The 15,667-nt window shown below is 39.5% G+C and overlaps 1 protein-coding gene across 1 annotated transcript; it reads left to right on the plus strand.

Annotated features, from left to right (window-relative positions):
- The first annotated feature begins 1,934 nt into the window (after positions 1-1,934).
- On the plus strand, positions 1,935-14,948 carry LDL3 (LSD1-like 3). The gene is made up of 9 exons (XM_011628938.3): positions 1,935-4,999; positions 5,100-5,448; positions 7,240-7,381; positions 8,390-10,738; positions 10,986-11,079; positions 11,498-11,952; positions 12,093-12,812; positions 13,588-13,662; positions 13,904-14,948. Exons 1-9 carry the CDS (start codon positions 2,896-2,898, stop codon positions 13,967-13,969), a joined length of 6,354 nt encoding a protein of 2,117 aa, XP_011627240.2. The 5' UTR covers positions 1,935-2,895; the 3' UTR covers positions 13,970-14,948.
- Positions 14,949-15,667: the final 719 nt, after the last annotated feature.

The raw sequence follows: 15,667 nt of genomic DNA on the forward strand, positions 1-15,667 counted from the left end.
ATGATCCCAAAGAGAAAAAAAATGTATTATTTTCAAAGTTGTTGAAATACCACACACGTATTTGATGGTGTTGCAATGTGATTATTGTTAGCAACTCATTCTCATAAGTATCTTCTTGTGTTATTATGTATCTTATTATATTATTAGTTTTTTCATTATTTTTAAGAAAATATTTTATTTCACTTTTATTATGTAGGAGTTTGGTGGGAAGCATGTGGAGAAAGTATTCCACTGTTTCGAATGGTTGATATTCAGATTTTGAGCCAACCATGTAGCTCATCAGTGTATGAAAGAAACTGGAGTGTTTTTGAAGCGATAGAAACCAAAATAAATAAATAAATTGACATCAACTATGTTAACTGACTTGGTTTACGTAAGAGTGGACACGAAGATGATGACTGCATCTCGTGAAAATGAAAAATGTAATTGTAATGCAATTAATCTTAAACAACTTGATTCATTTATAGAAAAAGCTTTAAAAGAGATGGATAATAAGTATACCTCCACAAATTATGATAATCGTGATGATGATGATGATGCATGGCTACATGACTTGGGGTTTACACCTTCCCAAACTCCTAACTTTTCTATTAATTATGATGCTTTTACCATATCGTATATTTAATTTTGGATAATGCTAGTGATTATATTATGTTTTAATCATTTTGTCATTTTTGCCTTATTTTGTATCCAATCTTAGATGATGAGATGAGAGTCATGAGATATTTAAATTGATTGACTTAATTATATTAGTTTAATAAACTTCTCATGAATAAATTACTTATTGATAACTTTATGAAATGTTTTATTTTTTAGAATTTGTAGCCAATCTTAGATGATAGGATGAGGGTCATGAGACATCTAAATTGATTGACATAATTATATTAGTTTAGTAAAGTTCTCATGGATAATTACTTATTGATAACTTAGTTAAATGTTTTATTTTTTAGAATTTTAAAATTTTAAACATATTTCCTCCAATAACAACTATAGTAGAAGTTGCCTAACACTCCTCCACTACCACTTCATTAGTTGTGTTGTGTTTATTTTATTGAGTTTTTTTTTTTTTTTTGACAAGGTTGCATAGAAATGAAACTTCAAACAAAATCAAGCTACGATCGCCTCGACCCAAGCTCAATTCCTTATTTAGTTGAGGTTTCTAATTCCCAAACCTCTTTGTTTTTGTCAAACACACTTGTTCCGTTGCACTAAGTGAAATATATTTTTAATTCTTTGAGCCCGACCATAAAAATCTCATTATCCCCTAAATAATTGTCATTAACTCCAATAAAAAATCCATACAGGGATTTACAATAAATTAGTAAGTTTTCTGGTTAGAGCAAGTTCTTTGATGTTACTCTTCCTCCATTAGTGCTTTAGTGTGTAGCATAGGTAAATTGCCATAATGAGAGGCCTAGTAAAGCCTGATAAGGAAACGAGCAAAGACTATGATAGCAAGGACCAACTATTGGTCAGTCGTTTAGAAATTGGCTCAAGCTACGTGATTAGGATGGTGAGGTGATACACTATGGAAGATCCAACATCTTGATCATGGTAGGGGAACTTGGTCTCTTGATTGACAAGAGGAGCGCTAGCGTGCATTCATTTTCTTGCAACTAGCAACAACTAGCTTAGTGTGAAAACCGTTGCGCTAATTGTGAAAGCCGTTGCGCTAACGCGATTTGATATCTGAGTTCCATTTCTATCATGCGTAAAAGATCTTTTTTCCCATTAAACTCTTTGAGAAGTATCGACGGGCCTTTCGCCAAGAGAGTTCGACCACCCAAGAGTTTGAACCTACCCCTAATCAAACTTAACTTAGTGAATCAAAAAAGTTTGAACTTTTAAAGCTGCCACCCATGCTGCTCCAAGTAGAGAGAAAAAAAAAAAAAAAAAACAACTATTTTTAGTAGATAGTAATCTCTTCTGAAAATGAAACAAATTAACAAACTTTATGCCACGACAATACGAATTTCTTCTGAATATTGGACGATGTGGAGTGCCCGCTTCGGGAAACATTAAGGCCATCAGCTCTTCACCACTATCTTTCTCTCTCTAGATTTATCTCTCTCTAAATTTCTCTATCGAATGCGCCCTACCCCATTCTCTCTCCTCGAAAAACATCTCTCTCTCTCTCCAAAACATCACCAAAAATGAAAAATGGAAACCTCTCTTAGAACACATTCCCTCCATGAGATTTATGATGTCCCCAGTTTCAATCCTGCGAACATTCATCCATTCTTTCTCATTTTTCTCTCTCTAAAGTCTAAACATTGATTTTTTGCAAAAATAGAGAGGCCCAAATTTCAATTTCAGCATTGCCACTTTGAGCACGTCGGTGGTATCATGCTCTCTACCCTAACCAGGTGGTGTTCTTCCAACCCAGTTACAAGTTTTTGAATTAAGCTATTGTTGAATTCTCTTACTATACTTGCTTTTCTTCTTCTTCTTTTTCTTTTTTTTAACTTGTTTTATTATCTTGGTTTTCTGGTTTTCGCCATATACCTTTAGTTGGTTTATTCAGTTTTTGTAGTTGGGTCTCTCTCTCTCTCAAAACCTGGTTTTTAGGGTTTTCTCTGTTGTGTGAGGAGTTTCAGAGTATCGTCTGTGTTTTTGGGTTAGTTGCTATTTTTGGTTTTTTATAGAAGAAATTGGACACGTCATGAATGATGTCGACCTGTGTAATGGAGAAAGGGGAATAGATGGGCATGTTTGGGTGAAGAGAAGGATGATTTGGAGTGCAATGATGATGGGTTAGAGAGAGTACCTATACATTGTTGGGTGAGTAGGGATTGGGGTTGGGAGAGTCACTGCAGCGATATTCAGGTTCTAGGTTAAAGAATTCGGGTTAGGAAGACCTCTGTAATTTTTAGGCCTGGTTTGGATGGTGCAGTAATGGATAGTGGTGAAGGGGGAATGGACGGGTTGGATAACAAGAAGGTGGGTCTAAAGAGAAACCTGAAATCCATAGAATTTCAGGGTGATTCAGACGATGAGTTACCTATAGGAACCCTATTCAAGATCAAGAAGTTACGAAACCCTAAAACGAAAAAGTCTGACAATGAAGAGGGCTCTGAAATTAGGGCAGAGGATTCAAAGGTCAGTGAGGAGGTCTCTGTTAATGTCAACATTGTCGCAGACATGGATGATACTTTAGCTAATTTCAAGAAGAAATTGAAGGTGCCAAAGATAGTTAAAGAGTCAAGTGAGAGCAATTGTTTGGTTTCAAAGCAATCCAGAGTGAAATTGTCGAAAAAGTTCACTAGAGCTTTAAAAGGTCAGCCTTCTGTTGTTGATGAATCTAGGTCACTGCTTTCGACTAAGTCTACAAGGCCTCGCTCTTCTTCTATTGCAAAACCTGTTGAGGAAACCCTAAAGTTTGATGATGGGTCTGATCAATCAGATGTAGTCAAGGAGGATTCACTTCTTTCTGCCCTAGTTCCGAAATCTCGAGCTGCTTTGATTCGTAAGAAAATTGGAGAAACCCTAATTTCTGATGATGTGCAACAAAAGGTCTCCGATAAGAGCCCTAAAGACTTTTTGATCTCAGCACTGGTTCGAAAGACACGTTCTGCTTCTCTGAGGAAACAGAGAGAGGAAAATTTGAGGACTGAGGACCCTTTGGATCGACCATCTGTTGAGTTGTTGAAGGATTCATTGCCCGCCCCAGTTCGAAGATCCCGCTCTGTTACATATCAGAAGAAGGGAACGGAGACCCGGAGGTTTAATGATGGATTGAACCAAAGCATTGATGTAAATATGGAGATATCTATCCCTGTTTCATTAATGAAATCTCATTGTGCTGCCATAGATGAGCAGATGAGAGAAACCCCAAGCTCTGATAGTGGTTTTGAGGAGGTTTCTGTCGAAAATTTGAAGGATTCACAGTCTGCCCTACTTCAGGAATCTGGTTCTGGTTCAATGCTCAAGAAGAAAGAGGAAACCCTGATGAGTGTGGATGAGTTGGATCTGTTTCAAATTACAGGTACGACTACAGGTGCTGGTATTTTAAAATTGACAGAAGATACTCAGAAATCAGGTGATAGTTTCGGTCAAACTAGAGGAGTTCAAGAAGACGGGTGCTCTCCACTTGCTCAGAATCACCATTTCGCTTCACTTTCACTTGCGACAGATGAGACCAGGAGATCTGATGGAACTTCAAATGACTCGTCCTCAGGTGTAATTCAAGAGTTTAGTTTGGTTTCCCTTTCAAAGCGGTTGGCTCAAGTCCCACTAAACAGTGGTATTTCCGATGGTGGGCTAAGGCAACAAAGCTACTCCGAACTACAAAATTTGCAGTTCACACAGGTATTGGAGTCCTGTAACTTTTCCCAAGCTAAGATGCCCAAGAAAATTGATAGGCTTGATGATGGGTCATCTCAAGCTTTTGATAGAATTTTAGATGATGAACTGAAGGCTTTCCCTTCAGTTGAAATTAACAGAGATTCTCCACGTGCCCAAGTTCAAACATCTTTTTCTGCTTCTCTACCAGAGGACAGATCGGGTGGGTTGAATCACATTTCGAACGCAAATCAGATGCAGGACTTGCAGATGGAGAATGAAGGATTGAATAAATCTGTTGCCCTGAGTTCAGTTCCAGTTAAGGACTCAAGTTCGCCAAGGCTTGATGGAGGTCTCAGTCGATGTTACGGGTTTGTTTCAAATGATGGGTTTTCACCTTATTCTTCTACTCTAGATCAGGCATTGTTTCCTAAGCCGGAGGTTTGTGTGGATCAGGCCCCCGATGGAGCTTTGGGACATAAACAGTTCTTCGATTCAAATGATGGGTTGAATCCACTTTCTGATGAGAACCAAACTTTTCAGAAGCCAAATTCAGCTTTTGTCTATGAGGAAGAAACCCCCATTTCTGAAGATATTCCAAATCAAACATCTGAAGATTTCTCAAAGGATTTACCTTCTACACAAGTCCATGAATCTTGTAGTTTTGCTACAGAAAAGAACAAAGAGGAAATTCCAATGTCTAGTGATGGCTCAAAAGGTTGGGTTCTTGTGACAATTTGATTGTCTATTTATTCAAAGCAATTCATCGGTTCCTTTCCGATGAAATCTTAAGAGATTATTTTATCCTGATCATGCAGGAAAGACATCTACTTTAGAGAAGAAATCTCAGAGGCTGACTGCTGCCCAACGAGTGTTGCGAAAAGTGAAGAGGCGGAGATATGGTGACATGACTTATGAAGGAGATAGTGATTGGGATGATGTCTTGATGCATGAGGAGAGATCCTTTTCTTTAGATGATGAAGATCGGTTGACTAGAAGCAAAACTAGGCCTGATTCTTTTTCAAGTTTGTTCCTTGATGCTGATAGTGGTGCTGCAGCAGCTGTGGCAGCTGGGTTGAAAGCTCGTGCTCCCGGTCCAGCTGAAAAGATAAGATTTAAGGAAGTTCTGAAACGTAGAGGAGGGCTACAGGAATATCTTGAATGCAGGTATCCTGTCTTCATAAATGGCCTAGAGTTCAATGATTCTGTTATCAATATTTTTTTCATTTTTTAGTCTATGGACCGTCTAACACATGTTCTTTACCTAAGCTTTGGATTGATATTCGTGTATAGACTGTAGTGTGCTCAAGATTCTTGTATCAGAAAGTGTGCTATAATTGAATGGATCGGTAATATACTCATAATCCATTGGAGCAATTCCTTAATATTCAACAAGTGGGATGCGACCGCTCAGGTGGGCTCCCAGGAAGAAGGATAGGTAAAACTACCAACATCCCTCCCTCATCCCAAAAAAAATAAAAATAAAAACCAAAAAAAGGGGCGGGGGTTCTTAGAGCAGGGGTTTAGGCCCCTCCTTAGGGAGTTTTTGGGCAGTTTTAGAGGCCCAAAGCCCCTGAAAAAAAAAGAAAAAAGAAGGTAATTACAGAGTAGATGGGCACAAACATCATCAAATTGCAACAAAACTCAAAAAATAGGTAATTATAGAGTAGATAGACACAAACATCATCAAATTGCAACAGAACTCAATATGAATTCGATATAGGTCCAAACTGGGAAATATTCGCAACACATTTCAAGCTTTCAACTTTCAAGTACAAAAATGTGAAAATATCAAAAAAAGGAAAGAAGAATATCAAATGATTCAAATCATAGTACATTATACGAAAAAATACAATTCCTAATTCAAATATTGTAATGCACTAACCTTTCAAAATGAAATTGATATCGGCCCAAAGTGGTGATCTTTGGTCGCCAAAAGTCCTCTCGCGACCACTCCAAGCTCCAAAAACTATCTCGAAGTATCTCTTTTCTTTTCGCAAGAAACTGAAAAAGATTGAAATTTTTTCGATCTTGCAAAAAAATCTCAAATCCCAAGTTTTCTGAGAGTTTTTCTCTCTTCTAGGATGCACAAGAGGGGTTTTGGGGACTAGAATGTCCCCCTGAACCCTTCCACCCCCGTTTTTAAGGAGAAATGGGGTGGTGGGGGAGTCTGAAAATGCCCCCGGCCAAGGGCATTTCCCCCCTGGGCCTCCCTGTCTCGGGGCGTTGCCTAGGCACCCGCCTTAGGGCAGGCGCCTAGACCCACAACACCTAGCTGGCCTGCCTAGGCGATTTGGCTTCCTGGCCGCCTAGGCAGGGGGGGGTTGATTTTTTGAACATTGCAATCACTGTCCAGTAGAGAAAGAGTGGGACTCACTATTAGGGTCATGTCCTCCTGTGGTGGGTCCCACTTTCTTTCCATCCACGGATGGTCTTAGCTTAAATAGACAGAGTATGCCGCAGTCATTTTGATAGCAGTACTTTTTTGGGGGCAAGTTATTATAGTTTGCTTTTCTTCTTGCATTTGAAGCAATAGCTTCACATACTGTCATACTATGTTTGTTGTTTTTTATATTTCCGATAGTGCAAGCATCCTAATATGATCAGAGGACAAGGGTTGCATATGGAATGGGCTAACATGGGATCAATATTTAAACTTTTACCATGTTTGACCTTATCTTGTCATGGCAAGTTTTGACCAGGTTGCCATATTTAATTTCTTCATATTGAATGATGAGTTTGTCTTTGGAAATTTTATGTGCTAATCGACAACTTCAATCATGACTGCTTGTCTACTTTACCAGCATAATTGGACATTCTATAGCTTCTTAAAGGGAACTAGACTTGCAAGGTCTAAAATTTTGATATTGTTCTCCCCTTAGTGATCTGTGTTACTGTGAGATTAGAGCATTGAGGTGACCACTCACTTTCTGATTTTTTGTATGTATAATATTGCAGGAATATGATCCTAGGTCTTTGGAGTAAAGATGTATGTCGCATATTGCCTCTGTCAGACTGCGGGATAACTAATGTTCCTCTGGAAGATGAATCACCACGTGCTGCCCTTATTCGAGAGATTTATTCATTTCTGGACCATCATGTAAGTAATTTTTTCCTTGGTAGTGATGTTAAGTGCAGGTAAGTTTGAAATGGCATCTCATGAGGTTGAATTCAAATTATTTATTTCATGATACCCCTATCCCTTTTGAAGGTTACTTCTGCATGTCTGTTGCCTTTTTAATTTTATAAAATCAAATTATATGTTAATGTATATGTTGAATAATTTTATGGATGGCTCAGCTTAAAAAATAATAATTTTATGGATGGCTACCATCAAAAAAAGGAAAAAACAATTTATGGATGTATGACTCGAACTATTCATGTTCTTCATTAGGGAAAGGAATATGACTGCAACGTCAGTCCAATGTGCTCAACTTAGTCAAAAAGGAAAAAAACAACCTCTGCTAAGAGCATAGTCCAAACTAATTTGACCTTCAGGCCAGTGTCCATCACATTAAAATGTGGAACAAAGTAAAAAAATATTTATAAAATAAAAATACTGACAGGAAAGGAAAGAATGAAGAAAACAAGGACAGCATATATGATGGATCCTTATTTTGTAAATTAGTATTTCTAGAATGCTAAGAATATTGGCATATCATAGTCATTTTGTAAAATCTTCTCTTGTCATTTCATTTACTCATACTAAGCATCTGTTTGAGAAGAAAATAGATATATTAAACCATGCAGACATTTGTGCTTAACTAGCTGAATAATTATCAGCCATATTGAGTTTTGATCTCCTCTAGGAGATTGAGGATGAACGAAAACTTGTAATAAATGCATTTAAGCCCCATATGAAGCACAACCACTGGATGAATCCTGCTTTGCTGGAACCATAATCTGGCAAAGTTTAAGCCAGGAAGGCGTTACATATGGGAAACATTCCCTGAAAATATCTCAACATAAATGGGTAGATTTGCTTCACTTAATGGTGATAGATATGCGCAAGTCCTTTTTTGATTCCTTAGATCCCTGATGTTTTTTTTTTTTTGGAGAAAAAAAACTTTAAACACATGTAATTCAAGTACTAATATGCCTTGAGCAGGGTTATATAAATGTAGGCATTGCTGCTGAAAAAGAAAATTCAAGAAACCATGGAACTCCTCAACTGAAACTTGCAAGAGGAAACAAAACTCGAAGTAGTTATGAAGGCAAAGTTGCTGCTGATTCTGAGGAGGAAGTTGCTTACATTCTGGGTCAGGTCAAGACTTCTGAGAATGTTGGGTTGGTTCAGAATGATGGCCCCCATGAAGATGGCCTACCAACTATACCCACTTCAAGCCTTGATGCTAATTATGTGGAACCCAACAAAGGTCATCTGTACCCCACGGTGGCAGAGCCATTGTCTCTTAAAAATTCTGGAGAACTGGGAATTGATCCTCATGCTGGCTTCGTTCTCAATCATAACCAAGCTTTGTACAAAGAAGATGGATTTGATGAGATAGACAATCAAAGGGCGCTTTATGTTCAGTCGCTTGAGAGTGAGACTATTGAAAAGGGGGTTAGGTTGGATCCTTTTGTGCTGAATGGTGTCATTGAGACCTCAATGGAATCCGGTGAAAAGGTGATTGTTATTGGGGCAGGTCCCGCTGGTTTAACGGCCGCACGACATTTGCAACGCCATGGTTTTCGAGTCTGTATTCTTGAGGCTCGTAACAGGATTGGAGGTCGTGTCCACACAGATCGTTCATCTCTTTCTGTTCCTGTTGATCTTGGTGCAAGCATTATAACTGGGGTGGAGGCGGATGTTGCAACCGAAAGGAGACCGGATCCTTCTTCCTTGGTTTGCACACAACTCGGTCTTGAGCTCACTGTGTTGAACAGTGAGTGCCCTCTATATGATATTGTGTCCGGTGTAAAAGTTCCTGGTGATTTGGATGAAGCCTTAGAAGCTGAGTATAACAGTCTTCTCGATGACATGGTTGTGCTTGTTGCCCAAAATGGTGAAGCTGCAATGAAGATGTCACTTGAAGATGGGTTGGAGTATGCCCTTAGGAAGCGACGCGAGGCTCATATCGCTAGTGTGACTCCAGAGTTAGATCTGCTTAAAGTTAGTGATGATTTCAGCTCCTTGAACGCTGCCATTGCATTTGATAGTGAAATTTCCACAGTGGCTGAGAGCAGAACTCCGGATAGGAATACGAATAGAACTGAAGATGATGTGTTGAGTCCTCTTGAGAGAAGAGTGATGGATTGGCATTTCGCCAACTTGGAATATGGCTGTGCTGCTCAGCTTGACATAGTGTCACTTCCTTACTGGAACCAAGATGATGTCTATGGGGGCTTTGGTGGGGCTCACTGTATGATAAAAGGGGGGTACAGTACTGTTGTGGAGTCCCAAGGTAAGGGGCTTGATATTCGCTTGAATGAAGTTGTCCAGGAGGTCAAATATGTTGTGGGGCAATCAAAAGGGGAATGCCCCAAGAGAAGCGAAGTTAGGGTTTCCACAGCAAGTGGTCACGAGTTTGTGGGGGATGCTGTTCTAGTCACTGTGCCACTGGGTTGCTTGAAAGCGAATACCATTAAGTTTTCTCCTTCACTGCCTGACTGGAAGCTGTCCTCTATCCAACGTCTAGGGTTTGGGGTACTGAACAAAGTGGTCTTGGAATTCCCATTTGTGTTTTGGGATGACAATGTAGATTACTTTGGGGCAACTGCTGAGGAAACAAATCACAGAGGTCGCTGCTTTATGTTTTGGAATTTGAAGAAAACAATTGGGGCTCCTGTTTTGATAGCACTTGTGGTTGGAAAAGCAGCCATATATGGCCAGAGCATGAGTACCTCTGACCATGTTGACCATGCTGTTAGGGTTCTTCGAAAGCTTTTTGGGGAAGCTTCGGTGCCTGATCCAGTTGCTTCAGTTGTGACGAATTGGGGGGATGACCCTTTCAGTAGGGGCGCTTACTCTTATGTAGCTGTCGGAGCATCTGGTGAGGATTATGATATTTTGGGGAGGCCGGTCGAGAATTGTGTCTTCTTTGCTGGTGAGGCCACTTGTAAAGAGCACCCAGACACAGTTGGTGGTGCCATGATGAGTGGGCTTCGAGAAGCAGTGAGAATTATTGATATAATGAGGAATAGCAACGATTACACTGCTGAAGTGGAGGCCATGGAGGCTGCACAGAGACAGTCGGATTCTGAGAGAAATGAAGTGAGGGACATGATGAAGAGACTAGATGCTGGTGAGCTCTCCAATGTTCTTTGCAAGGGCTCTTTGGATGGGGACCAGAAGTTGTTGACCAAGGAAGCCTTGCTACAAGATATGTTCTTGAATGCAAAGACTACGGCTGGGCGCCTATATCTGGTTAAGGAGTTGTTGCAGCTACCTATCGGTGTTTTGAAGGCATTCACTGGAACTAAAGAGGGTCTCAGTATACTCAACTCATGGATTTTGGTATGTGTGGCTTGTTTGTTTCTTTGCTCTCTTCGGTGTGCTAGGGTTTTATTTTGGCTGTTGTAGATTTGAGGAATTACTATATGTGTAGCATTCTTAGATCACAATTATGGCTTCGTAGTCCAAACCATGACCGTCAGGTTTGATTTGCTGCGAAAAAAATAATTGGACTTTGGTTCTTTTTGTCTGTTGGCCTTTGAACTGCAGATTTGATTTGTTGATGAATATTTATATTCTGTATATATAGGATTCAATGGGAAAGGATGGAACCCAGCTCTTGCGTCACTGTGTCCGTTTGCTTGTGCTTGTGTCAACAGATTTACTTTCTGTCCGTTTATCTGGTAAGGTTTTTCCTGGTTACCCATTTTGTGACCATGGTTTTGTAAAATGAAAAAATATCTATGTCAAGATGCATAATTTGGTTGCGAGCCTCTCATTACTATAATTATCTAATGGACTTAAACCATAGTCCATTAGTGTCATCACTGTTCAATGAAATGGTCTGTGACGGAGAGAGAATAGGAGCCCTCCAGAGCAAGACATGACTCAGATTTGGGGTCCCACATCCTTTCCATCGCCTGCCATTTCCTTGGCTAGTGCTGATCCATATGGAATATGAGTGCACCATAAACCATTGGATTCTAATATACTTTCCAATAAGAGCTCCTCTACATTCTCTTCATCAGATCTTCAATTTATCCTAGCTATGCCTTCTTCATTATGTATTTATATTCCTTATATGCCCACCCTTTTTTGTAGGTATTGGAAAAACAGTAAAAGAGAAGGTTTGTGTGCACACAAGCCGTGATATTCGTGCAGTTGCTAGCCAGCTAGTCAACATGTGGATCGAAGTTTTCCGGAAGGAAAAAGCTGCAAATGGGGGATCCAGGTTGTTTAAGCAAACAAGTGCTTCACTTAACACAGGTGACCCCCTAAAGATGAAGCCTAAAGATACAAGTCATGCGAAGCCTCCAACTAGGGCACCCAATGATCCGTCTGAAAGTCATACTCCTTTCCATATGCATGCTAAGAAATCAGATAACAAGCCTCTCAAATCAGAAACTGGCAATGATTCTAAATCTGAAGCCAACTCTTCACGTTCTCAAAGCCTGCTGCAAGATTCTAGGGTGGATGACAATGTCATGACCGAAGAAGAAGCTGCTGCTTTAGCAGCTGCTGAAACAGCTCGAGCCGCAGCACTTGCAGCTGCAGAGGTTGGTCATTTCAAAATCTAAATCTTGATTATTTCATTGAAGTTTCGCATAAATTAGCTCATACATTTTCCCTAGTCGATTGGTTGTATTCTTTTATTGTTTCGGAACAGATTTAGATTGTTGATATGTAATGGCTGCAGGCATATGCATCTTGTGAAGCTAATGTACTCCCTGAGCTTCCAAAAATCCCCTCATTTCACAAATTTGCTCGCCGTGAACATGTTGCTTCTAGAGAAGATTCAGATTTTAAGAAGAAAAAGTGGCCTGGAGGTGTTTTAGGGAAGCAAGATTGCTTATCGGAAATAGACTCTCGAAACTGTCGGGTTAGGAATTGGTCGGTTGATTTTGCTGCGACATGTGTAAATCTTGATGATTCGAGGATATTGGGTGAAAGTCATAATACACAGAGGGGCTACTCAAATGAGCTCTTGTCCCAGATGAATCTTAGAGAGCATTCTGGGGAAAGTGGGGCTGTGGAAAGCAGGTTTAAAAAATCATGGGTCCACAGTACCACTGGTAGTGTTTCTGGTGGAAAAGATTATCGTGCAACTGAAAGGTGGCAACCTCATCCATTTGGGGCTGATGATGTGGTATTGCATTCAGGTTTGCATGTAACAGATGAAGAAGATTCAACTAAGGCATTAAATCATCCCATTGTGAAGGTAGAAAGAGAGGGGCAAAGTAGTTGTGCTTCAGAAGCTGCTGAAAACAAAGTGATGCTGGATAATCAGGCAGGAGGGATGGATCAGTTAAAACAAGGTCTTGTGGATTATGTGGGTTCCTTGCTTATGCCTCTTTATAAAGATAAGAAAATTGACAAAGAAGGATACAAGTCGATACTGAGGAAAAGTGCAACTAAGGTAATCCATTGTGATCTATCACAGGCTATTTCTTCCCTTTTTTATTTTGTCGATTTTGCAAATCCCAAAGAAGAATTGGTTTTTTTTTTTTAGTCAACCTTGTCTCAAAAAAAAGAAAAAAAAGAATTGGGTATTTATTTATTTTTTCCTTTTTTGTTAGTCTCAAGAATTGGGTTACTTTAAGGCTTCCTTGGTAGAATATGTGCTTTTTTGCTCTTTGATCACACTATTTGTGTTGTTTTAGATGTTCTTTTTTCAGTTTGCCACCTTCATGATAATTATTACATTGACTTCTTCCCTTGGTCAATTATATCTTCCATGAAAATTTGTGGATCTTTGCTCCATGCCATTTGCTTAACAGATGAATTGAGCTGCAATAGTCATAAGTAGTTCCCGCAAGCTCGCTCTCTCTCTTTCATGCAAAAGGATGAAATTTGCCTGCAAACATTCCACTAATTTGGCCAAAAATGACCAAATACCATGAGGTGTAAAGAAAAAATCTCCTCTTCTGCAGGATATTGTAGTATCAGTAGTTGGTGGGTAGTCTTTCAGTAGGAAAATGAAGAGCCGAATATGTCTGACCTCCATTTTTGTTACGTCACTGATCTCTAGCTGCCTGGAAAGAATCTGTGCATCAGTTTTTTTCAAGTCATTTTATTGTTACAGAAGTCAAAATATTTTCTTATCTTTTCGTGTAAGGCTCAAAAGAGGCATAGATATCAAGAGTGTGCCATGTTCATGCTGATCATTAATTTCCATATTTTATCTTGATCAGGTAGTGGAGAATAGCACAGCAGCAGAGAAGGCAATGTCCATTTCAGAGTTTTTGGACTTCAAGCGGAAGAACAAGGTCAGATTTCTCCAGCTATCATTTTGTTGTTCACAATTGACTCATTTTATTCTTTGTTTAATGTGTTTATACTTGTCTGATCATCCACTCAGTCTTTTGAAATATCTTTACCTGGTCACTGCAACCATTTGGACATTTTAATCGCCATGTTAACTGAATCTATGGCCTTGATTGGCCTGAGCTGTACCTTACCTTAATGTGCATATTTGACTTTTTGATACTTTCTAACCTTTGACTGCAGATACGTTCCTTTGTTGACAAATTGATCGAAAGGCATATGACATCGAATCAAAATAAGAAATCGTGAATCTCTCGACTGGTTAAACAGTCGACGTTTCTTACCCAGATTGCCCAGCCCCTGTCCAGCATCCGAGTTATCTGAAGTTTGATTAAAATCCATTATTCTGTGGGCATAAAAGGTATTACACCAGGGAGAAACTATAAACAGAGTCTTCATTATTTTATATATTCCATGGTGGACAATGGACTTGCTTGGGCATGCTGAGGTGAAGGGTTCTACGATCGAGTGGGAATGCGGTCCTATGTATCAGATAAGAGTGGTGATCTTGCAGTATATGGAACTCCATCCTATTGGATCAGGGTGATGCATTATGGCAACTACTGGAGTATCAGAGAATGATAGAATGTATGATGTGCCAAAGGCGCGGCATCATGCGTTGTGGTTCTGTTGTTATTAGATACGAGCTTCCGCAGGGCCCAAGCTCATGTTGATCAAAGAAAGAAAAGTTTTTGTTGGCTATCTAGGGGTTTCGCACTCCCAGTTATGCCTGTGTCTTTTTGGGGTTTTTTGTCTGATATCCTGGGGTTTTTTGTTCTCACATAGGACAGATCCCTCTTGCCCCAAGACTAGATTTTATCTCTTGTACAGAGAGCTATACAATTGTTTATCTGATACTGCAACAGCTTACATGTAACATGTAATGTTGCCCAATCTATGCTGCAAATGGAACCTCTGTTGCTCCAAAGCTTTCTCTGGAATACTCATTCCGGCGCAATTAATGAGTCGCTTTTGAAGCTGAGTTTTCTTTTCCAGCCAAAACATGTGGTTGATTCCATCGTCAGTTCGATCTGCAGCCACCCTTTTATTTAAAGGTTAAGGGGGGTTGACATAGACAATACCAAGTGAATGGCTATATATATCTAGGTACGCAAACTCACATATTTCTTCTTTTCTTTAATCTGCTTTGTCATTACAAAGAGAAGAATGATTTACAAGCAACTGTAAAATTCTAATTGAGAAGGGGTTGGTTTTTGCTCTTTCAGAAGTTATTGTCTTATGAAGTTTCTGTTTCTTTGATCCTTTTGCTATCAATTCCTTTGGAGAGGCAGACAAGAAAGAACTTGAATCTTTACTCGTCTTCTTACAGTCCCTCAATAGTGTCAGAAACATGCCCTATTGGATTCCTTTTTCATCTCCATTTGAGTAAGATTTTGCAGGTTGATTGTTTTACAGCTATCTGAGAATGATCTTTACCTTGGCTGTGGTCTAGAATAGAAAGGGGTTCTTGTGTCCTCGTTTGAGCTTTGTTGCATTTTTTTTCCTCAAGAAAGGACTCAAGGGAATCTCAGTTGATGTTGAGGTATTTTATTTTTACTGTCAAGTTTGGGATATATATGCTTTTTTATATTTCCCTTTCATTAGGATGATTACTAGGGATGACTATTGACACTCCTTCGGTTTGTTATCTTCTTTCCTCCCCCCCCCCCCCCCGTACACACACACACACAGAGAACCACCAGAGGGAAGATGTACAGATGTGAGGACTTGGTTTTTTTTTTGTGTGTGTGAGAGAGAGAGAGAGAGAGAGAGAGAGAGAGAGAGAGCAATCAAGAACTACTAGGGGAAGATGTAGAGATGTGAGGACTTGGTTTGAGATAATGTAGTTTTTGTTGTTCTTAGCCTTAAATAGAATTTCAGGGTTTGTAAATTGGTTTATATTGACCATTACTTTTCTTTGTGGTTTGGCGAATGCAATCGAAGGAA

This window comes from Amborella trichopoda, chromosome 9 (genome assembly GCF_054954075.1).
Source record: "Amborella trichopoda isolate Santa Cruz 75 chromosome 9, AtrichopodaSantaCruz75HAP2 v2.0, whole genome shotgun sequence".
NCBI lineage: Eukaryota > Viridiplantae > Streptophyta > Magnoliopsida > Amborellales > Amborellaceae > Amborella > Amborella trichopoda.